The sequence below is a fragment of the Meleagris gallopavo genome, chromosome 34, assembly GCF_905368555.1.
Source record: "Meleagris gallopavo chromosome 34, MGAL_WU_HG_1.1, whole genome shotgun sequence".
Lineage (NCBI taxonomy): Eukaryota > Metazoa > Chordata > Aves > Galliformes > Phasianidae > Meleagris > Meleagris gallopavo.
Window position 1 is genome coordinate 568,285 of NC_139438.1, and position 24,559 is coordinate 592,843.

At 64.8% G+C, this 24,559-nt stretch overlaps 1 protein-coding gene and 1 long non-coding RNA gene across 2 annotated transcripts; one reads left to right on the forward strand and one right to left on the reverse strand.

Moving 5' to 3' along the window:
• Positions 1-1,041: 1,041 nt before the first annotated feature.
• On the reverse strand, positions 1,042-23,243 carry MAST1 (microtubule associated serine/threonine kinase 1). The gene is given in 28 exon segments (XM_085214874.1): positions 1,042-2,229; positions 2,544-2,713; positions 2,787-2,923; positions 3,378-3,500; positions 4,971-5,113; positions 5,116-5,199; positions 6,761-6,922; positions 7,004-7,161; positions 7,306-7,433; positions 7,656-7,765; positions 8,032-8,154; positions 8,233-8,334; positions 9,499-9,664; positions 10,400-10,532; positions 10,639-10,777; positions 11,855-12,063; positions 12,152-12,237; positions 13,924-13,991; positions 14,080-14,200; positions 14,617-14,718; positions 17,158-17,364; positions 17,736-17,811; positions 18,131-18,294; positions 20,989-21,067; positions 21,327-21,402; positions 21,875-21,963; positions 22,878-22,903; positions 23,142-23,243. Coding segments are annotated over 28 exon segments (3,804 nt in total). The 5' UTR covers positions 23,181-23,243; the 3' UTR covers positions 1,042-1,645.
• Positions 10,197-11,988, forward strand: LOC146542060 (uncharacterized). Its single transcript, XR_014880746.1, has 3 exons — positions 10,197-10,450; positions 10,618-10,794; positions 11,848-11,988. It is a non-coding gene; the product is annotated as an uncharacterized LOC146542060 (long non-coding RNA).
• Positions 23,244-24,559: the final 1,316 nt, after the last annotated feature.

Genomic DNA, 24,559 nt, shown 5'->3' on the forward strand with positions numbered 1-24,559 from the left:
GAGAGACGTAGAAGCAGGTTTCAGCTTTGGGTGCTGGGGAGACCTGATGTTGTTGGCTTTGTGACAGATCCCCGCTGCCTCTCTGCTTTTAAGAGAGGCTGTGTTAAGGACATCCAGGCGGTTACTGAAATTCTCAAGTGGTTGATCCCTACTGAAAGAAATGCAGGCGTGTATCGAGACGTCCATCTGTACAACGTTGTTGCCTGCGGTGTTTGTTTGTTTGTTTGTAGTGGCTCTGGGCAGCCTGGTTTGGTGGTCGGTGACCCTGCACACAGCAGGGGGGGGGGGTTGAAACGAGGTGATCGTGGTGGGCCTTTTCAACCCGGGCCGTTCCGTGATTCTGTGATTCAGTGATTCTTTGAGCTCAGGGCTTTGTTGGTTTTCTGATATCGGAAGGGTTAACAGAGGGGGCAGGAGGGCCAATGGGCTGCACTGCTCTTCCCTACGCACCTCATACAAGGGCGAAACGGGTGTACATAAAGATGGCGGATCCCAAACAACAGCTGGGCAAAGGTTTGAGGTGCAGCGCGGGGCTGGGAAGTGGAAGAAGTTGTATTTATGGATAGGAGTTGCGCCATCCTGGTTATTATCCTGCTTCCCACCTCTGCTCCCTGGTAACAGCTGTGGGATCTCCTTAAGCAGCGCCGGGGGGGAAGCTGCAGGTGGGATGTGAGGAAACGGTTTCTTAGAAAGAGCAGTGAGATGTTGGCAGGGGGTGGGAGAAAGGCAGAGATGTGGCAAGGAGGGATGTGGGCGGTGGGGGATGGGTTGGGGTTGGATTTTGGGATCTCATGGAGGTCTTTTCCAACCTTAAAGATTCCATGAAATTCTATCATCTGTGGGTTTGAGGAGTTTGGAGGAGACGGGGGGGGGAATTTAGCTGTATTTAAATGTCTTTGGGGAACTTGGGAGGTTTGAGGGCCTTGGGGGGAAATTTATCGATTTGGAGATGATTAAGGGGTGGGGTCCCATGGCACTACCCCCCCCCCCACCCCCATCCAGGCCCCTCCTTCAGGCTGCCACTCAAACAGCACAGCAGGGCCGGGCAGATCTGTACACACTTTATTGATCCCCGTGGCCCCCGAGCCCCAAATCCCAGAGGGCCGCAGCGTCCCAGGGTCGTTTGCATAGCAAGAATGGGGGGGTGGGGGTGGGGTGGGGCGTGACGTCAGGATGTCACTTTGTGTCAGTGATGTCATCCAGTGGCATTGGGGTTGTGCTGCGACATCACAGCAGTGACATCAGCACACGGCACGGAGCATTCCCCCCATCCCTACGGCTGCAACGGTGCCACCTTGGTGACATCACAGCTATGACGTCACCACCCCCGCCAGCATCAGCGCCGCCGCGCTGTGACATCAAAGCTTCCGCCCTCCCCGTTGGAGCTGTGACGTCATCGCTCCCCCTGTGCCGGCGGTGACGTCACTCAGCGCTGTGACATCATCAATCCCCCTCCACGGTGACATCACCGCTGCGACATCAGCAAGGGGAAAAACGGAGCTGGGGGTGGGGGAAGCGACGCTGTGGGGAAGCAGAGGGGCTGTGGGGGTGTCACAGTATGAACCCTTTGTGTACGTGGGGTGCAGAAGTGCCTGCGACGCTCGGAGGCCCCGTTATGTACAGCGACTGGGGGGGCCGGGGGGGCTCAGCGCTTTGCGGGGGTCTTCTCCCCATCCCCTGGGGTGGGGGTGGCAGCGGGGGGAGCCGACCCCGACCCCACCACCACGATGGGCACCGGGGGCACGGCCCGGTGCTCCTGCACGGGGCTGAGCGCTTTGGGGACCGCCTCGGCCCCCGCGTTCCCCAACAGCAGCGGCGGCTCCTGGCGGCCCAGGCGACGGGCAGGGACCGGCGGGGCCTCACCGGGGCTCTCCCCGTCCCACTCGGCCAAGCTGTGCAGCGAGGGTTCGGGCGGGAAGTCCTTGCGGGGCTCGAGGCCCAACTTGCGGGCAGCAGACTTGTCGGGGCCGGGCCGGCGGGCGAGGCGCGGGGAGTCCGCGGGCTTTGCGTGCAGCTTGGCGGGGAAAGCGGGCGGCGAGGCGGCGGGCGGCGAAGGGGTGTGGGCGAGCGGCGAGAGCGGGATGCTGCCCGCCGATTTGCAGCGCGCTGCCCGGTACTGCCGCTGCAGCTTCGGGGAGAGGCCCTGCAGGGAGCTGGGGCGGAGGTGCGGGCCCGGAGCCGGCGACGGGGGAGCGCTGGAGCCCGGGGAGCTGCTGGGCGGGGACGGCCCTGCCCGAGCCGAGCGTCACCGCGCGGCCCTCGCACCAGGCCTCGGCCCTGTGGCCTCCCCAGGACGCCATGTTCTCCTCCAGCGCCACTTCCGGCTCCCTCCCAGACCCACTTCCGTTCCCGTAGCCCCGCCCCCGTGGAAGCGCTTCCCCCACTCACTTCCGCTCCCTCCCAGATCCACTTCCGGCTCCATCCCCACACCCACTTCCGTTCCCGTAGCCCCGCCCCCACGGCAGCTCTTCTCCCCCCCCCTCCCCCCACTTCCGGCTCCCGCCCTTCCCCGCCGCCATCACCTCCCCCTCCCGGCCCGGTACCTGTCTCGGCGGCGCGAGGCGGGTGGGCGGGATCCCGCGCCCGCGCGTGCGTGGGGGAGGCGGGGAGGCTGTCGGAGGAGGAGAGCGAGCGGCTGAGAGACGTCAGCGAGCGGCTCGTGTGCAGAAGGGACGCCTGCCGCGCCAGGTGGCGGAAGAGCGCACTGCGCCGCCTGCCGGATGGGAGGACTCACTGCAGGTCCCGCGCTATCCCGGTGCCCCGGTGCTGACCGGCCCGCTGCTCACCTCTCGTGGCCGCTCCCGGTGCCGCCCCGGCGGTTCCTGCGAGCCATTTTGGCCCGGGCGCTGCGGCGCCGAGCGGGCCCGAGGCGGATGGAGGTGTTCTCCAGGGGAGTGGTGCTCACCAACACCTTGGTGCCGCTCTGCGGGGTGATTGGGCGGGGTGACCTCTGACCCCGCCGTGACCCCACGTGACATCACCGCGACCCACGAGCCAGCCGTGACCTCTGACCCCACCCTGACCTCTCATCCCTGGGGGCTTTTGGCCTCCGTGACCCCACACCTCACAACTCTTGTGATCCCCAATGACCCCACAGCCCGTGACCCCCAGTGACCCCACAGCCCGTGACCCCCCGTGACCCCACAGCCCGTGACCCCCCTGTGACCCCTGAGATCCCATAACCACAAGCCCCACTGAGTGACTCCACAACCCCACACCCCATAACTTCACACCTCACGACCCCACACCCCATAACCCCCACGACCCTCTCTCACAAACGCCCCCACCCCCACGACCCCCTTAACACCCGTGACCCCACACGACCCCACACCTCACAGCCCCCCCCCCCACCCCCATCCCCCCCCCTACCCGCTCACCTTCAGGATGAGCTCCACCACCTCGGTGTGCACCAACCCGTGCACGGGCTCCCCGTTGACGTGGGTGATGAGATCCCCCGCACACAGCCCCGCCTCCTGCGCCGGGCCCCCCTCCTCCACGTGCTGCACACACGGACACGGACATGACACACAGCCGTCACCCCATGGCCCCCACCCATGCGGGGACCCAAAGCACGCAGACACCTCGTGCCCATGTCCCCTCCATGTCCCCATGTGACCTCTACATCCCCGTATCCCCCACATCCCCTCCTCGTCCCCATATCCTCCCCCACATCCCCCCATGACCCCATATCCTTCCCCACATCCCCTCCTCGTCCCCATATCCTCCCCCACATCCCCCCATGACCCCATATCCTCCCCCACATCCCCTCCTTGTCCCCATATCCTCCCCCACATCCCCTCCTTGTCCCCATATCCTCCCCCACGTCCCCTCCTCGTCCCCATATCCTCCCACCCACATCCCCTCCTCGTCCCCATATCCTCCCCCACATCCCCCCATGACCCCATATCCTCCCCCACATCCCCTCCTTGTCCCCATATCCTCCCACCCACATCCCCTCCTCGTCCCCATATCCTCCCCCACATCCCCCCATGACCCCATATCCTCCCCCACATCCCCTCCTTGTCCCCATATCCTCCCCCACATCCCCTCCTTGTCCCCATATCCTCCCCCACATCCCCTCCTTGTCCCCATATCCTCCCCCACATCCCCTCCCCACACCTCCCCCCTCTCCCAGTCCCCCCCCACACGCACATTGCCACCCACGTCCCCCCACATCCCTACAACCCTCCGCGACCCCACATCCCCCCACATCCCCCCATGACCCCACATCCCCCACATCCCCTCCTTGTCCCCATATCCTCCCCCCCACATCCCCTCCTTGTCCCCATATCCTCCCCCACATCCCCTCCTCGTCCCCATATCCTCCCCCACATCCCCCATGACCCCATATCCTCCCCCACACATCCCCTCCTTGTCCCCATATCCTCCCCACATCCCCTCCTTGTCCCCATATCCTCCCCCACATCCCCTCCCCACACCCACCCCCTCCCCACGTCCCCCCCACACGCACATTGCCACCCACGTCTCCCCACATCCCTACAACCCCCCATGACCCCACATCCCATGCATTCCCCCACGACCCCACCTCCCCCCATGACCCCACATCCCCCACATCCCCTCCTTGTCCCCATATCCTCCCCCACATCCCCTCCTCATCCCCATATCCTCCCCCACATCCCCTCCCCACACCTCCCCCCTCTCCACGTCCCCCCCACACGCACATTGCCACCCACGTCCCCCCACATCCCTACAACCCTCCGCGACCCCACATCCCCCCACATCCCCCCATGACCCCACATCCCCCACATCCCCTCCTTGTCCCCATATCCTCCCCCACATCCCCTCCTCATCCCCATATCCTCCCCCACATCCCCTCCCCACACCCCCCCCTCCACGTTCCCCCCACACGCACATTGCCACCCACGTCCCCCCACATCCCTACAACCCCCCGCGACCCCACATCCCCGCACATCCCCCCATGACCCCCCACCCCCCCCGTTCCCACTGACCCAGACGACGTGATGCACGCTGTAGACGTCGCTGTCCCCCAGGTAGACTCGGATGGCGCGCAGAGTGAAGCCAAACTTCTTACCGGGTCGTGGGATGGCGATGGGAGAACGGGGGGCAGCCACGGCGGGGGCCAATTCCCTCCCGGGGAGGAATCCCGTGAGGACGGATCCGAGGACAGCGAGCGTGGGGACATGGGGCTGCCCAAGGGAGAGGAGCCGGCCGCCTCCCCTGCGCCCACCGTGGCACCGTGATCACCGAGAGGGACATGGGGACCCCCGCCCTGGGGACACCGCCAGCCCCCAGCACCCTTGGGACCCAGTCCCCCCAGGAGACACTGCTGGTTGTGGGGTCCTAAAGGACCAAATCACCCTTGGGGACCCCCGGGGCACCATCACCCACTGCCACCAACCCTAGGGGACCCCCACCCTGGGGACACCGCCAGCCCCCAGCACCCTTGGGGACCCGGTCACCCCAGAGGACACTGCTGGTTGTGGGTTCCTAAAGGACCAAATCACCCTTGGGGACCCTCAGGGCAGCGTCACCCACTGCCCATCCCTGGAGGACCCCCACCCTGGGGACACCGCCAGCCCCCAGCACCCTTGGGACCCCCCAGTCACCCCAGAGGACACTGCTGGTTGTGGGGTCCTAAAGGACCCCTTGGGGACCATCGGGGCACCATCCCTGGAGGACCTCCACCCTGGGGACACCTCCAGCCCCCAACACCCTTGGGGACCTGGTCACCCCAGAGGACATTGCCACCCGTGGGGTCCTAAGGGACCAAATCACCCTTGGGGACCCTCGGGGCACCATCACTCACTGCCCCGATCCCTGGGGGACCCCCACCCTGGGGACACCGCCAGCCCCCAGCACCCTTGGGACCCGGTCACCCCAGAGGACACTGCTGGTTGTGGGGTCCTAAGGGACCAAATCACCCTTGGGGACCCTCAGGGCAGCGTCACCCACTCCCCATCCCTGGAGGACCCCCACCCTGGGGACACCGCCAGCCCCCAGCACCCTTGGGACCCAGTCACCCCAGAGGACATTGCTGCACGTGGGGTCCTAAAGGACCAAATCACCCTTGGGGACCCTCGGGGCACCATCCCCCACTCCCCATCCCTGGAGGACCCCCACCCTGGGGACACCGCCAGCCCCCAGCACCCTTGGGACCCGGTCACCCCAGAGGACACTGCTGGTTGTGGAGTCCTAAGGGACCAAATCACCCTTGGGGACCCTCAGGGCAGCGTCACCCACTCCCCATCCCTGGAGGACCCCCACCCTGGGGACACTGCCAGCCCCCAGCACCTTTGGGACCCGGTCACCCCAGAGGACATTGCCACCCGTGGGGTCCTAAGGGACCAAATCACCCTTGGGGACACCATCGGCCCCTGCCAGCCTTGGGGACCCACAGGGCAGCGTCCCCCACTCCCCATCCCTGGAGGACCCCCGCCCTTGGGACACCGCCAGCCCCCAGCACCCTTGGGACCCGGTCACCCCAGAGGACACTGCTGGTTGTGGAGTCCTAAGGGACCAAATCACCCTTGGGGACCCTCGGGGCACCATCACTCATTGCCCCGATCACTGGGGGACCCCCACCCTGGGGACACCGCCAGCCCCCAGCACCCTTGGGACCCAGTCACCCCAGAGGACATTGCCACCCGTGGGGTCCTAAGGGACCAAATCACCCTTGGGGACCCTCGGGGCAGCGTCACCCACTCCCCCCATCCCTGGAGGACCCCCACCCTGAGTACTTTGTCCCCCTTTGTGACCTGGGGGGGGGGGACACACTCACCGCTGGGGATGATGACAGACAGCGCAGTGGCCGATGCTGATTTGGTGACCTTTCCAGGTCCACGGGGGCTTCGTTTATCAGCCCCCCCCTCGGGGGTCACCCCCGGGTGTCGCGGCCGCCGCAGCCCCAACTCGGTGCGGGGGGGGGGCTGCACCCGGTCACCTAAAGAAGAGGACGTGGAGGTGATGGCAGTGGGGGGGAAAGGTGACGCGCAGGGATCCCCCAGCCCCCCCCAGCACCCACCTGGCTCCTCTGGGGTGCTCTCGGTTGGGCCGTCGCGGGGGGGGACCCCATTTCGGGGGGGTCCCGGTTCCAGTAGAGCCGAAAAGCGACGCCGGGCACCGGGTGGGGGGCTGCTGTCCCCTTCAGCTGGGGGGGGCTCAGGTGCCGGCGGGCGCTTCCTGCAGAAAGCAGAGCGCTGCTGGGGGGTGGGGAAACCCCCAAGGCCCCATTTAGGGCCCCCTCTCCCCAAGAACAGAGGTGTCCCCCACGGACCCCGTTGTACCCCCCCCAGGGTCCGATGCCCCCCCCCCCCCCGCGCTCACAGCTCAGGGGATGCCGTGCGCCAGCCCCGCTCCCTGGCGATGCCCTCCCGTCGTCCCTCATCCCGCGGTCGACCTTTGGCTGCTTTCGGCTCCGGTTGCTGAGAGAGCTGCTCCAGGCTGCTGTACACCTGGGGGGGGGGACGACGATAAGGCGGGGGGGGGGGGGGACGGGGAAATGGGGGCAGCTGGGCTGCGCTGGGATCCCACCATCGCCAGGGTTTGCTCACAAGTGTGAGCGCACGCCGGATGAGGCTGTGCACCATCAATGTGCTGCACATCCTCACGTGTTGCCCCCACCCCCCCCGGTCCCCCCCCACCGCGTCCCCTTGCCCCCTCCCCACTGCCCCCACCTTGCTGAAGCGTGGGGAGCAGGATGAGAACTGCCGGATCTCCACGGGTTCATCCTCTGTCGTGTCTTCATCCTCATAGGAGGTGATGTGGGGGTAACGGTCCGAGCGTGCTGTAAGGGGGGTGGGGGGCAATAAGGGTGAGGGGGGGGTGTGGGGTGTGGGGAGGGGCATCGAGTGTCCCTAAGGTGGGGGGGGGTCAGGTGATCCCGTCAGAAAGGAGCTTCCGTGGGGAAAGGACAACCAATGTGGGGACCACAAGGGGGTTCTATGGGTTCCCAGGGGAGACAGAATGAGGTGTCCTGGGAGGTTCCATGGGTGCCACGAGTGCCCCAGGGGGTCCCTAGGGGGGGGGTTGGGGGGGGGGGGGGTCACTCACTATCAAAATAGCTGGTGTCCTCCTCAGACTCCAGGTGGGGCACAAACTCAGCTTTCTGCCGTAGCAGCCCGGTCCAATCCAGCGCAGCAAAGAAGCTGTGAGCCTTCACCTCCTGTGCTCCGCCTGCGTGGGGACATCGGGGGCCGTGGGGTGACGTGGGGTGACACAGAGGTAAGGTGGGCTGTGGGGTTTGGGTCTCACCCGCCCCCAGGCGTCGCAGGGGGTCGGTTTGCAGCAGGCAGGAGATGAGGTGCTGCGCGTCGGGGGGCAGAGCCTCGTCCCCCTCCGGCCACAGGATCTCATCTGCAGGGCAGGCTGGGACGTGGGGACACGGGAACACAGGAGCCCAGCCCTGCGTCCCCACGCGGGAGATGAGCGGCCCTCTCTGCGTCCCCATGTCTGTCCCCGAGCTGCAGTGCCCCATCCCTACCCCCATCCCACGTCCTCATTGCTGTCCTTGTGTCCCCACGTCCTGGAGGTGACCTTCTCCATCCTTCTGTCCCCAAACTGGAGCGGATGTGCACTGTCTGCTTGGATCCCCACACCCACAATGGCGTCTCCTGCCCCTCCATGCCCCCAATGTCCCCATACCCACAATGACATCTCCTGCCCCTCCGTGCCCCCAATGTCCCCACACCCACAATGACATCTCCTGCCCCTCCGTGCCCCCAATGTCCCCACACCCACAATGACATCTCCTGCCCCTCCGTGCCCCCAGTGTCCCCATATCACAATGACATCTCCTGCCCCTCCGTGCCCCCAATGTCCCCACACCCACAATGACATCTCCTGCCCCTCCGTGCCCCCATTGTCCCCATACCCACAATGACATCTCCTGCCCCTCCGTGCCCCCAATGTCCCCATATCACAATGACATCTCCTGCCCCTCCGTGCCCCCAATGTCCCCACACCTACAATGACATCTCCTGCCCCTCTGTGCCCCCAGTGTCCCCATATCACAATGACATCTCCTGCCCCTCCGTGCCCCCAATGTCCCCATATCACAATGACATCTCCTGCCCCTCCGTGCCCCCAATGTCCCCATACTCACAATGACATCTCCTGCCCCTCTATGCCCCCAATGTCCCCATATCACAATGACATCTCCTGCCCCTCTGTGCCCCCAATGTCCCCACACCTACAATGACATCTCCTGCCCCTCCGTGCCCCCAATGTCCCCATATCACAATGACATCTCCTGCCCCTCTGTGCCCCCAATGTCCCCATACTCACAATGACATCTCCTGCCCCTCCGTGCCCCCAATGTCCCCATATCATGATGACATCTCCTGCCCCTCTATGCCCCCAATGTCCCCATACCCACACTGACCCCTCCCGTGCCCCCAGTGTCCCCATATCACAATGACATCTCCTGCCCCTCCATGCCCCCAGTGTCCCCACACCCACAATGACATTCCCTATCTCCCACGTGCCTCCCCCCCCCCGCACGTCCCCATGTCCCCGTACCCGAGATGACCTGCCCGAAAAGCTCCTCAGGGGTGTCCCCGAAGAAGGGGACGCAGCCCACCAGGAACTCATAGAGGACGATTCCCATTGCCCACCAGTCCACGGGTTTCCCGTAGCCCTGACGCAGGATCACCTCCGGCGCGATGTATTCGGGGGTGCCGCACACCTGGGGGCGGGCTCAGCGTTAGCCACGCCCCCGACCACGCCCACAGACAGCACCCATTGGCCGCGCCCCTTGGCCACTCCCTCGGTCCCGCCCTCTGAGCACACCCATTGGCTGCCCACCCCCCTTGGCCACGCCCCCGCTCACGCCCACAAACAACACCCATTTGCTACACACCTGTGGCCACGCCCCCGTCCCGCCCTCTGAGCACACCCATTGGCTGCCCACCCCTCTTTGGCCACGCCCCCGCTCACGCCCACAAACAACACCTATTTGCTACACGCCTGTGGCCACGCCCTCGGTCCCGCCCTCTGAGCACACCCATTGGCTGCCCACCCCCCTTTGGCCACGCCCCCGCTCTCGCCCAGAAACAACACCGACCTGCTACACGCCTGTTGCCACGCCCTCGTACCCGCCCTCTGAGCACACCCATTGGCCGCCCAACCCCTTTGGCCACGCCCCGGCTCACGCCCAGAAACAGCACCCACTTGCTATTTCCCTGTGGCCACGCGCCCGGTCACGCCCACAAAGCACACCCATTGGCTACATGCCTTGGGCCACGCCCCCGGTCCCGCCCTCTGAGCACACCCATTGGCTGCCCACCCCCCTTGGCCACGCCCCCGCTCACGCCCACAAACAGCACTCATTTGCTACACGTCTGTGGCCACGCCCCCGGTCCCGCCCTCTGAGCACACCCATTGGTCGCTCCCCTTTGGCCACGCCCCTGGCCACGCCCACCTGCTTGTCGCGGAACTCCCTGGCGTCCTTCTCCATGTGCCCCTCGTACAGGTTGGTGGTGAGGCTCATCAGCCCCATCTTGGACAGCCCGAAGTCCGTCAGCTTCACGTGGCCCAGCGATGTGATCAGGAGGCTGCGGTTTGGGGAGGGGGGGAGATGGGGAGCAGCTGGGACGCCCCCAGACCTCCCCAAAGCCCCTTCCTGACCCCCACCCCCAGGACCCCCCGGGACCCCCCTACTTGTCGGGTTTGAGGTCGCGATGCACGATGCCGTAGTTGTGCAGGTATTCCAAGGCCAGCACGGTTTCGGCGAAGTAGAGCCTTGCCAGCTCCAGCGGCAGCGCCCCGATGTGCTTCAGCAGCGTGGCGCAATCCCCGCCTGCGAGATGGAAACGGGTGATTATCGGGATATGAACCGCCTCGCCTGCCCCATATCGCGACACTCCCCCCCCCTCCCTCCCCACCCAAAACAATATCGCGATGCCCAGCCCTAGATGGTAACACCCAACCCCATGTGGCACTGCTTCATGCCCAGCATTACGGCGCCACTTCCCATATCGCAGCACCCAACCGCATATCGCGACAGCTGGCTCTATATCACGACAGCCAGCCCCATGCTCTTGGCTCCTATCCCCGTAACACAGCATCCATCCCCATATCGCAGCATCCACTCCCATATCGCAACTCCCACCCCCATATCATGACTCCCACCCCCATATCATGACTCCCACCCCCATATCGTGACTCCCACCCCCATATCGTGACTCCCACCCTCATATCACAACTCCCACCTCTATACTGGAACTCTATATCATGACTCTCACCCCTGTATCACGACTCCCACCCCTATATCACAACTCCCACTCCCCATATCGCAACTCCCACTCCCCATATCGCAACTCCTACCCCCATATCGTGACTCCCACCCTCATATCACAACTCCCACCTCTATACTGGAACTCTATATCATGACTCTCACCCCTGTATCACGACTCCCACCCCTATATCACAACTCCCACTCCCCATATCGCAACCCCTTCCCCCATATCGCGACTCCCACCCTCATATCACGACTCCCATTTCTATACTGGAACTCTATATCATGACTCTCACCCCTATATCATGACTCCCACCCCTATATCACAACTCCCACTCCCCATATCGCAACTCCTACCCCCATATCGTGACTCCCACCCTCATATCACGACTCCCACTTCTATACTGGAACTCTATATCATGACTCCCACCCCTATATCACAACTCCCACTCTCCATATCGCAACTCCTACTCCCATATCGTGACTCCACCCTCATATCACAACTCCCACTTCTACATTGGAACTCTATATCATGACTCTCACCCCTGTATCATGACTCCCACCCCTATATCATGACTCCCACCCCTATATCATGACTCCCACTCCCCATATCGCGACTCCCACCCCCCCAGATCGCACCTTCCACGTACTCCATGACCATGCAGAGGTGGCGGCGGGTCTGGAAGGAGCAGAACATGCTGACGACGAAGGGGTTCTCAGCGAAGGTGAGGATGTCGCGCTCCACGAAGGCCTGCTGGACCTGGTTGCGCAGCAGCAGGTTCTGCTTGTTGATCTTCTTCATGGCGAAGCGCTGCCGCGTGGCGCGGTGCCGCACCAAATACACCGCCCTGCACACAGCAGCCGTCACGCCGGGACTCCCACCCGGACCCCCACCCTGAACCCCCCCCCTCCGGCCCCCACCCCACGCCTTCTCACCCGTAGGCGCCATTGCTGATGAGTTTGATGGTCTCAAAGTCGTTTTCGCCCGGTGGTTTCTTGGGTCTGGGGACAGCGCTGCGGGCCTGGGGGGATGAGGGGGGGGGAGATGTGGGGTGATGTGGGGACATGGGGGGGTACGGGGTAATGTGGAGATGTGGGGGGTATGGAGTGATGTGGGGGATTGGTGTGATGTGGGAGACGTGGGGGGGTTATGGGTGATGTGGAGATGTGGGGTAATGTGGGGATGTGGGGTAATGTGGGGACATGGAGAGGTATGGAGTAATGTGGAGATGTGGGGGGTATGGGGACATGGGGGGGTATGGGGTGATGTGGAGATGTGGGGTGATGTGGAGATGTGGGGATGTGGGGTGATGTGGGGACATGGGGGGTATGGGGTGATGTGGAGATGTGGGGGTATGGGGTGATGTGGAGATGTGGGGTGATGTGGGGACGTGGGGATGTGGGGTGATGTGGGGACATGGGGGGGTACGGGGTAATGTGGAGATGTGGGGGTATGGGGTGATGTGGGGGGCTTGGTGTGATGTGGGAGACGTGGGGGTGTTATGGGTGATGTGGAGATGTGGGGTGATGTGGGGATGTGGGGGGGTATGGAGTAATGTGGAGATGTGGGGTGATGTGGGGACATGGGAGGGTTATGGGGTGATGTGGAGATGAGGGGTATGGGGTGATGTGGAGATGTGGGGTGATGTGGGGATGTGGGGATGTGGGGTGATGTGGGGACATGGGGGGGTATGGGTGATGTGGAGATGTGGGGGTATGGGGTGATGTGGAGATGTGGGGTGATGTGGGGACGTGGGGATGTGGGGTGATGTGGAGACATGGGGGGGTACGGGGTAATGTGGAGATTGGGGGGTATGGGTGATGTGGGGGGCTTGGTGTGATGTGGGAGACGTGGGGGTGTTATGGGTGATGTGGAGATGTGGGGTGATGTGGGGATGTGGGGGGGTATGGAGTAATGTGGAGATGTGGGGGGATGTGGGGACATGGGAGGGTTATGGGGTGATGTGGAGATGTGGGGGTATGGGGTGATGTGGAGATGTGGGGTGATGTGGGGATATGGGGGGTATGGAGTAATGTGGAGATGTGGGGTGATGTGGGGACATGGGAGGGTTATGGGGTGATGTGGATATGAGGGGTATGGGGTGATTGGGGTGATGTGGGGACATGGGGGGGTACGGCGTAATGTGGAGATGTGGGGGGTATGGGGTGATGTGGGGACATGGGGGGTATGGGGTGATGTGGAGATGTGGGGTGATATGGGGATGTGGGGTGATGTGGAGATGTGGGGTGATGTGGAGATGTGGGGGGTATGGGGTGATGTGGGGTGATGTGGGGACATGGGGGGTATGGGGTAATGTGGGATGTGGGGGGTATGGGGTGATGTGGAGATGTGGGGTGATGTGGGAATGTGGGGTGATGTGGGGACATGGGGGGGTATGGGGCGATGTGGAGATGGGGTGATGTGGAGATGTGGGGTGATGTGGGGACATGGGAGGGTATGGGGTGATGTGAGATGGGGGGCATGGGGTGATGTGGAGATGTGGGGTGATGTGGAGTATGGGGTGATGTGGGGACATGTGGGGGGCATGGGGGGATGTGGAGATGTGGGGTGATGTGGAGATGTGGGGTGATGTGGAGATGTGGGGTGATGTGGGGACATGGGGGGGCATGGGGTGATGTGTGGGGCACGGCATGAATTGGTGACACGTGGGGTGATGTGGGGACACAGAGACCAACCCGGTGCCCACCTCAGCCCCCTCCTCAGGCTCCGGGGTGTTGCAGCCGCCGCTGTCGGGCTCCTCCAGGTGCACCACATCTGCAGGGACACGGGATGCCACACGTGTGCGCGCAAGCTCTGCACGCTTCGACACGCGTGTGCTTCCCATGTGACCCCGCCTGTATACCAGGGAAGGGGTCCCTTGCCAGCCCCAGCTGCCCGATGATGTAACGCGGGATGTCGGCCTTCAGCAGCCCCTGCCCCTCCGCCGCCGTCAGCAGCTGGTAGAACTCAGCCGGGTCGAACTCCTGTGTGCACACACGGGCTGTCACGCGTGTGTCACGCGTGCGCGCGCGCCGTGGCACACCGATAGATACACACGTGGGTCCGTGTGAGAGGGAGAGCCCACCGAGCGCGTGTGCGTGTAAAATCAGCCGTGTGCGCGCACGGGTGGTGGATCTGCTCGCACCACGCACACGCGTGTTCTTCCCGTGTGCCCCCATCCCCCTGCCCCGGCGGTGCTCAGGACATGCGGTGACACGGAGCAGTCCTGGCATCATGGCTGTTGTCATGGCAACGGAAGCCCCGCCTCCCCATCTGGATTGGCTGAGACGGTGCCATGGTGACCGGGAAGGATGGGTCCTATGGGGTGTTTGGGGTGGTGTGGGGTGAAAAAGGGGGGCTGGGGGTTCTGTGGGGTGGTGTGGGGGGTCTCGGGTCTGACCAGGCACTCCAGCAGCCGCGCGGGGCGGGAGATGATGATGAGGAGCTTCTTCACCAGCTGCGTGATGAAGGCCACCTCCTCTGATTCTGAGCGCTCGTAGGCCTGGGGGGTGTAAAGGGGGCTGGGGGATCCCAGTGGCACCCAGGGGTGGGAGTATTTGTTGGGTGCCCATTGGGTGACGTTGGGGTCCTTTGGGTCCTACTGAATGCTGTTGGGTGGCATTGGGTCCCCATTGGGTCCCATTGGGTGACATCAACCTCTGTTGGGTCCAGAATGGGTGACATTGACCCCTGTTGGGTGACATCGACCCCCATTGGGTCCCACTGGGTGACATCGACCCCCATTGGGCTCCCATTGGGTGACACTGACCCCCATTGGGAGCCCTTATCCCCCATTGGGTCCCCGTTGGGTGACACTGACACCCCACTGGGTCCCCGTTGGGTGCCCTTATCCCCCATTGGGTCCCTGTTGGGTGACACTGACACCCCACTGGGGCCCCATTGGGTGCCCTTATCACCCATTGGGTCCCACTGGGTGACATTGACTCCAGTTGGGTGCCCTTATCCCACAGTAGGCCCCTGTTGGGTGCCATTACCCCCCATTGGGTCCCGTTGGGTGCCCTTATCCCCCATTTGGTCCCTGTTGGGTGACACTGACACCCCATTCTGTCCCCGTTGGGTGCCCTTATCCCCAATTGGGTCCCACTGGGTGACATTGATCCCCGTTGGGTGCCCTTATCCCCCATTGGGTCCCCGTTGGGTGACACTGACACCCCACTGGGTCCCCGTTGGGTGCCCTTATCACCCATTGGGTCCCACTGGGTGACATTGACCCCAGTTGGGTGCCCTTATCCCACACTAGGTCCCTGTTGGGTGCTGTTACCTCCCATTGGGTCCCCGTTGGGTGCCGTTATCCCCCACTGGGTCCCCGTTGGGTGCCCTTATCCCCCACTGTGTCCCCGTTGGGTGCCATTACCCCCATTGGGTCCCGTTGGGTGCCCTTATCCCCCACTGGGTCCCCGTTGGGTGACACTGACACCCCACTGTGTCCCCACTGGGTGCCCTTATCCCCCACTGGGTCCCTGTTGGGTGCCCATATCCCCCATTGCGTCCCCGTTGGGTGCCATTACCCCCCATTGGGTCCCGTTGGGTGCCCTTATCCCCCATTGGGTCCCCATTGGGTGCCATTATCCCCCATTGGGTCCCGTTGGGTGCCCTTATCCGCACTGTGTCCCCGTTGGGTGCCATTACCCCCATTGGGTCCCGTTGGGTGCCATTACCCCCCATTGGGTCCCGTTGGGTGCCCTTATCCCCCATTGGGTCCCCATTGGGTGCCATTATCCCCCATTGGATCCCGTTGGGTGCCCTTATCCCCACTGTGTCCCCGTTGGGTGCCATTACCCCCATTGGGTCCCGTTGGGTGCCATTACCCCCCATTGGGTCCCCGTTGGGTGCCCTTATCCCCCACTGGGTCCCCGTTGGGTGCCATTACCCCCCATTGGGTCCCCGTTGGGTGCCCTTATCCCCCATTGCGTCCCCGTTGGGTGCCCTTATCCCCCATTGCGTCCCCGTTGGGTGCCCTTATCCCCCATTGCGTCCCCGTTGGGTGCCCTTATCCCCCATTGCGTCCCCGTTGGGTGCCCTTATCCCCCATTGCGTCCCCGTTGGGTGCCCTTATCCCCCATTGCGTCCCCGTTGGGTGCCCATATCCCCCATTGGGTCCCCATTGGGTGCCATTACCCCCCATTGGGTCCCCGTTGGGTGCCCTTATCCCCCACTGGGTCCCCGTTGGGTGCCTTTATCCCCCACTGGGTCCCCGTTGGGTGCCCTTATCCCCCACTGTGTCCCCATTGGGTGCCCATATCCCCCATTGCGTCCTCGTTGGGTGCCATTACCCCCCACTGGGTCCCCACTGGGTGCCCATATCCTCCATTGCGTCCCCGTTGGGTGCCATTACCCCCCACTGGGTCCCCGTTGGGTGCCCATATCCCCCATTGCGTCCCCTTTGGGTGCCATTACCCCCCATTGGGTCCCATTGGGTGCCCTTATCCCCCACTGTGTCCCCGTTGGGTGCCATTACCCCCCACTGTGTCCCCGTTGGGTGCCATTACCCCCCATTGGGTCCCGTTGGGTGCCCTTATCCCCCCTTGCGTCCCCGTTGGGTGCTCTTATCCCCCACTGGGTCCCCGTTGGGTGCCCTTATCCCCCATTGTGTCCCCGTTGGGTGCCCTTATCCCCCATTGCGTCCCCGTTGGGTGCCCTTATCCCCCATTGCGTCCCCGTTGGGTGCCCATATCCCGCATTGCGTCCACGTTGGGTGCCCTTATCCCCCACTGGGTCCCCGTTGGGTGCCATTACCCCCCATTGGGTCCCCGTTGGGTGCCCTTATCCCCCACTGGGTCCCCGTTGGGTGCCATTACCCCCCATTGGGTCCCCATTGGGTGCCATTACCCCCCATTGCGTCCCCGTTGGGTGCCATTACCCCCCATTGGGTCCCCGTTGGGTGCCCTTATCCCCCACTGTGACCCCACTCCCCACTCACGTCCTGCAGCAGCCGCTCCATGTTCTCCTGCAGCTCACAGAAGTAGCCGGCAGTGATGAGGCCGTGCCGTGCCTTGGCCAGGCAGTCCCTTGCCAGCTCTGCCAGCTGGTGCTGGATGAAGCTCAGAGCTCCATCGGCCAGCGGGGTCCCGCCGGGGCCGCAGCTCCTCACAAACTCCTCCAACCTCTCCTCCATCTGCGCCGTCGCCTGCGGGGCCGGGATCCACGCTGCCCTGCTGCCCCCCGAGACCCCCCCCCCCGGTGGCTGCCCCACAACAACCCCCAGAAACCTCATGACCCCCTAGGCTTCCTCAATATCCTAAAGACCCCCGGGAGACCTCCAAGACCCCATACATCCCCCACTTCCCCATAGAGCCCCAGAAGATCCTCAAGATCCCATATGCTCCCCCAGTGCCCTGCAGACCCACCCTTATAAACACCCAAATCCCCCTCCCCCCGTATTCTCTCTAGGCTCCCCTATCCACTCCAAGTCCCAGGATCCCAAACCCCCTCTTTGGACCACCCCCAGCCCCCCCATTCCCCTGTAGCCCCCACTTCCCCCCCCCCCAGGACCCCCACCTTGGGGAAGCGCTCCTTGTACACGTGGTTCATCATCACGATCTCGTTGTCATGGGATGAGGGCGAGCGCCCGGGGCTGGGGGGGACAACGCTGGCACCTGCAGGACCCCCAGCATCCCCCCCAGCCCCAAAACGTCCCCAACCCCCAGCATCACTCCAAAATGTCCCTACGGTGTCACCCCCCGGCTCCAAAACGTCCCCAACTTTGCATCACCCCCAGGTGTCCCCCGTTGTCCCCAACCCCTTGGTACCCCAATCCCCCCCCACTTTGCCCCCCACGCCGTCCCCAACCCCACGTCACCTCCAGGTGTCTCCCGATGTCCCCATCGCCTCACTCCCCCCAAACTCTTCCGTATCACCCGAAAAAACCCCCCCCGCGCCATCCCCGGCCCCACCTGAGGCTGCGGGACCTGGGGCGGGGGGCTGGCCCCCCCCGACCCCCTCCCTCCTCCTCAGCCAGGCTCTCGGAGCTGCCGAAGTGTCGGGAGAGGAAGCGCAGCTCCTCCGGCGTGGGCTGGGCCGGCAGCTGATGCAGGCGCTCCTGGGACGAGCACGAGGACTGCGCGCCCGCGTCACCCCCGTGGGCCCCCCCATGGGCCCACCCCACGGATCCCCCCATGGACCCCCTCCCATGGCCCCCCCCCATGGCCCCCCCCCATGGATCCCCCCATGGACCCCCTCCCATGGCCCCCCCCCATGGATCCCCCCATGGATCCCCCCATGGACCCTCTCCTATGGCCCCCCCCCATGGATCCCCCCATGGACCCTCTCCCATGGCCCTCCCCCATGGATCCCCCCATGGACCCCTCCCATGGATCCCCCCATGGACCCCCTCCCATGGCCCTCCCCCATGGACCCCCTCCCATGGCCCCCCATCATGGATCCCCCCATGGACCCCCCCCCATGGCCCCCCCCCATGGCCCTCCCCCATGGACCCCTCCCATGGATCCCCCCATGGATCCCCCCATGGACCCTCTCCTATGGCCCCCTCCCATGGATCCCCCCATGGACCCTCTCCCATGGCCCCCCCCATGGATCCCCCCATGGATCCCCCCATGGCCCCCCTCCCATGGCCCCCCCCCATGGATCCCCCCATGGATCCCCCCATGGCCCCCCCCATGGATCTCCCCCATGGACCCCCTCCCATGGCCCCCCCCCATGGATCCCCCCATGGCCCCCCATGGACCTTCTCCCATGGCCCCCCCCCATGGATCCCCCCATGGCCCCCTCCCATGGCCCCCCCCCATTGATCCCCCCATGGACCCCCCCCATGGATCCCCCCATGGACCCCCTCCCATGGCCCCCCCCCATGGATCCCCCCATGGACCCCTCCCATGGCCCCCCCCATGGATCCCCCCATGGACCCCCTCCCATGGCCCCCCCCATGGATCCCCCCATGGACCCCCTCCCATGGCCCTCCCCCATGGACCCCCTCCCATGGCCCCCCATCATGGATCCCCCCATGGACCCCCTCCCATGGCCCCCCCCCATGGACCCCCCCATGGATCCCCCCATGGCCCCCTCCCATGCCCCCCCCCCCCCCCCCATGGATCCCCCCATGGCCCCCTCCCATGGCCCCCCCCCCATGGATCCCCCCATGGACCCCCTCCCATGACCCCCCCCATGGATCCCCCCATGGACCCTCTCCCATGGCCCCCCATGGACCCCCCATGGACCCCCCATGGCCCCCCCATGGATCCCCCCATGGACCCCTCCCATGGCCTCCCCCCATGGATCCCCCCATGGACCCCCTCCCATGGCCCCCCCCATGGATCCCCCCATGGACCCCTCCCATGGCCCCCTCCCCATGGATCCCCCCCATGGAATCCCCTCCATAGACCCCATCTTCCCCATGGACCTCTGCACCTCCCCCCATGGATCCCCCCATAGATCCCCCTATGGACCTCCCCATGGACCCCCTCCCACCCCCCCCCCCCCCATGGACCCTCTCCCATGGACCCCCTCATGGACCCTCCCCATGGACCCCTGCCATCCCCCCATGGACTCCCCATGGACCCCCTATGACTCCCCATGGACCCCCCATGCCCAGACCCTCCCATGGACCCCCTCCCATGGCCCCCCCCCATGGATCCCCCCATGGACCCCCTCCCATGGCCCCCCCCATGGATCCCCCCATGACCCCTCCCATGGCCCCCCCCCATGGATCCCCCCATGGACCCTCTCCCATGCCCTCCCCCATGGATCCCCCATGGACCCCTTCCCATGGCCTCCCCCATGGATCCCCCATACCCCCCCCCCCATGGATCCCCCCATATCCCCTCCATGGCCTCCCCATGGACCCCTCCATAGACCCCCTCATGGACCCCTCCCCATGGACCTCTGCACCTCCCACCATGGATCCCCCCATAGATCCCCCCATGGACCCCCTCCCACCCTCCCCATGGACCCTCTCCCATAGACCCCGTCATGGACCCCTCTCCATGGACCTCTGGACTCCCCCCCATGGATCCCCCCATAGACCACCTCCCACCCCCCCCACCAAGGACCCCTCTCCCATAGACACCCCTCATGGACCCCTCCCCATGGACCTCTGCACCTCCCCCCTAGGATCCCCCCATAGATCTCCCTCCATGGACTCCCCCTGGACCCCCTCCCACCCCCCCCCCATGGACCCTCTCCCATGGACCCCCTCATGGACCCCTCCCCATGGATCTCTGGACCTCCCCCAATGGATCCCCTCACGGACCCCCTCCCACGAACCTCCCTCCATGGACCCCTTCTCATGGACCCCCCCCATGGACTCCCCCATGGACCCCCTCCCATAGATCTGCCCATGGACCCTCTCTCACGGATCCCCTCATGATCCCCTTCCCACAGACCTCCCCCCATGGACCCCCCCCAGTCAATCCCCCCCACATGTCCCCCCCATGGACCCCCTCCCATGGATTCCCCCATTTGTCCCCTCCATGGATCCCCCCATGGACCCCCTCACGGATCCCCTCCCGTGTCCCCCCCCCTGCATCCCCTCATGGACCCCTTCCCCTGGACCTCCCCCTATGGACATTCCCCCATAGCCCCCCCCCTCTATGGACCCCCTCCCCATAAATCCCCCTCACAGACCCCCTTCGAGCACCTCATGGACCCTTCTTCAATAGATTCCAACCCCCCAACGTTGGTGGGACACTCATGGTGCTCATACAGGGGGAACACCCAGCATCAATTTTTTTTGGGGGGGGGGGTTGGGGGTCCCCCTGTGGGGTTGGGGGGCACCGAGGGACCCCCCTGCACTCACCGAGACAGTGGAGCTGGGGGTGTTGGTGCCATAGCCTGAGGATGGCAGTGAGGCCAGGGACCACCGGCGCCCGTCGGCTCTGGGGGTGACCTCAGTGAATCCCCCCACCCCCCACCCCAAAGACCACCTCCCCCAACCTGAGACCACCCCCCAATATGAGACCATCTCACACCTTGAGAACCCCCCAAAAATGAGCCATTTCCCCACCCTAGGACCCTTCCCCACTCTGAAACCTCTCCACACTGAGACCCCCCTCCCACCCCCCTCACTGGGATGAACTCCCACCACGGAACCCCCCTCCCCCCCCCCAAATGGACCCCCGCCCCCCTTTCCCCCACCTGCGAGATGAGGCGAAGCAGAAGTGTGCCGGATTGCTGGGGGAGAAGTTGCGGGGGCTGTCCAGGGGGCTGCTGCCTGGGGGGGGGGGACAGAACATGGAGGGGAACATAGGGATGACATAACCCCCCCCCCCACCACCATTGTCAGCCCCCCACCCTGCCAGTCTCCACCCAGACCCAGGGAAAAAGAGTTGGGGCATCAGGAGAGACCCCAGTGAATGGGGGGGGGGAGGGGAGGGGGATTATCAGCCCTATGAAGGCTTGGGGTGGTCCCTAAATGGGTTTATGGGGGGGGAGGACAGAAGGGGGGGAAGCAGCAATTTTGGAGGAGTCTTTGTGGCTTTTTTTGGGTAGGGGAGGCTGTGGGTCTGGGGGGGGGGGGGGCTGAGGGGACAATGGGTCCCTTGGGATCTCAGCAAATAGAAGGGGGGGACCCTGTGGGTTCTGGATGGAGGGGATTTCAGGGGGGATTTGGGGGACTTTCGGGACTGTGGGGTCCTGTGAGGGGGGGGCGGGGGGGGATCTCGGGGTGGGGGGGGGGGTCTCACCGATATGTCCTGGCAGCGGTGAGTGCGGCCGTGGGAGGGTGGGGGATGTGCTGGTCAGGATCAGACTCTTCCTGTTGTTGGTACGACAGCTGGGGGGGACACGGGGGGAGGGGGGGGGGGAACACCGTGGGGAGGGGGACATGAGGTGGGGTGGGATCCTTTGTATATAGAAAACGTGCCCACAACAGCCCCCCCCCTCTCCCCCCCCAAAAAAAAACCCACAAACAAAAAAAAACCACCAAAACCGGGGGGTAATGGGGTGGGGCAGGGAAAAAGGGGATGGAGGATGAGGAGGGAGGGAGGAAGGCTGAGAGATGATGGATGGGGATGGGGATGGGGGGGGGATAAGGGGGAGATGGAGGGTGAGGGCTGCGGGAGAGAGGATGGAGGAGAGGATGAAGGCTGAGGATGAGGAGGGATGAAGGATGGGGTGATGAAGGCCAGAAGATGTGGATGAAGGAAGGGGTGAGGATGAGGATGGGGGGGGGGAGGAGAATGAAGGAGGGATGAAGGCCGGAGGATGAAGGCAGATGAAGGATGAGGAGGATGAGGAAGGCCGGGGAGGGGTGAAAGCAGAGGGTGGGGGGGGAGAGGGGGGGCAGGGGATGAAGGATGCGGCGAAAGGGGGGGGGCGGGAGGGGGGGGGTTGAGGATGATGATGATGAAGGCCGAGGATGGGGATGAAGGCCGCGCTACCTCTTGGTGCGGCGGAACATTGTGCCGCTGCCGCTGCCCACCGGGATCGGCATCACGGGATGGGGGTGGGGGGGGGGGTCCGGGTTGAGGTGGGGGGGGTCCAGGCTGTGCAGCGGGGGGACAACGCGGCAGCGGCCGCAGCGCGCGGGGCGGAGCCGGGGCGGGGCTGGTGGGGGGGGGGGGGGGGGGGAGGAACGAGGAGGGGGGGGTTGATGGGGAGGGGTGCGTTCCGTGCGCGTGCGGCCCCACCCGGCAAATGTTGGAGGGAAGGAGGGGGGAGGGCGCGGGGGGGGGGAAGGGGGCTCACCTGCTGCTCTTCCTCGGCAGCTCCTCCTGCAAAACGTGGGGGGGGGGCAGAGAGGGGGGCAGACCCCCCTCCCAAAAATCAGTCCCTATAAACAACCGATCCCCCCCCCATCCCCCTTCCCCCCCCCCCCCTTTAAAAAAAAAAAAACCCAGCTCTTCTGCTCCCCCCCCTCCAGGATCGGGGCTGCATTGACCTTGCCCCCCTCCTCAAATGAACCCCCCCCCCATTATTGCCCCCCCCCGCCACCCACCCCCACCCCCGTACCTGCAGCCGCCGTCGCCGGATCACGCCCGAATCGTCCATAGCGGTGCCGTTCCGGGGGGGGGTCAAAACCGCCCCCCCCACCACCACCCCACCCCCCACCGCCGCCCTCCGCAATCCGCCGCACGGGACCCCCCCCCAGAGAAGCCCCGCCCACTTTTGCCCCCACCCACTCTTGGCCACGCCCCCAGGCCACGCCCCCAAAAAGCCACGCCCGGGCGCTGTCCGTGGTGCTGAAGCATTCGCTGCTCCCCAATACGCCCCCCCTCCCCCCCCCCGCCAAAACCCCCCCAATAAACTTCACACCGGCAGCAATTCAGCAAAATCCCCTCCCGAGTGCCCCCCTCCCCCCCCAATGCCCTCCCCCCCCCCCCAAAACCTCAGTACTCCTAAGTGACGTCACTGCACTGCAAAAACCCTAAAAACGATCCCAAAAGGAATAAGGGGATGGGGGAGGGGGGGTGTCAGCATTTGCACGGACCCCCACATACATTGTCCCCCCCCCCACCTACAGACTACCCCCCCCCCCCGGATTATGGCCGTAATCCCCCCCGGATTGAGGCCATGGTGCACTCCAGGCACAGCGCCAGTGATGGTTAATGGGATCAGGAGGTTTGGGTGTCAAAGAGATCGGGGGGGGGGGGGGGGGGGGGGGGGTTCGGCATCCCCATGTGTTCCCCACCCCCCCACCCTTCAGCCCCAAAGAGCCGCCCCCCAGGAGCCACCCCCCTTTGTTGCTGCCCCCCCCCCAAATAAAGAAATTGGGACTTTTTATTTTTTAATGAAAAGCACGGTTCTATTGAAGGCAGGTGAGTATTTGGGAAGGGGGGGGGGTTTATTTTTGGGGGGTGGGTGGAGGGGGGGAGTGGGAGGGGGGGTTTGACAGACAGGGGGGGCGTGGGGGGGGTCCGGAGGGGGGGGCGCGGGCTCCCTCGAAGTAGGAGCACCGAGGGGGCAAGGGTCTGGATGGTCCTCCATCGCCTGGGGGTTGGGGGAACAGAACGTAAGGGGGGGGGGTCCGCCCATCCCCCCAGCACCTGGTCGTGACCCCAAACCCCAAATCCTCCCTTCACCCTATCAATAGGGGACCCACCAACCCCCCCCGTACCAGTAATAGGACCCCCCCGACCCCCCCTCACCCCATACAAGTGAGGGGGACCCAAGACCCCCCCGTACCAGATAATAGGACCCCCCTCGACCCCCCCCTCACCCCATACAAGGAGGGGACCCAAACCCCCCCGTACCAGATAATAGGACCCCCCCTGACCCCCCCCTCACCCCATACCAATGCGAGGGGGATCCAACCCCCCCGTACCAGGTAATAGGACCCCCCCAACCCCCCCTTCACCCCATACCAAGTGAGGGGACCCAGACCCCCCCGTACCAGTAATAGGACTCCACCAACTCCCCCTTCCTCCATA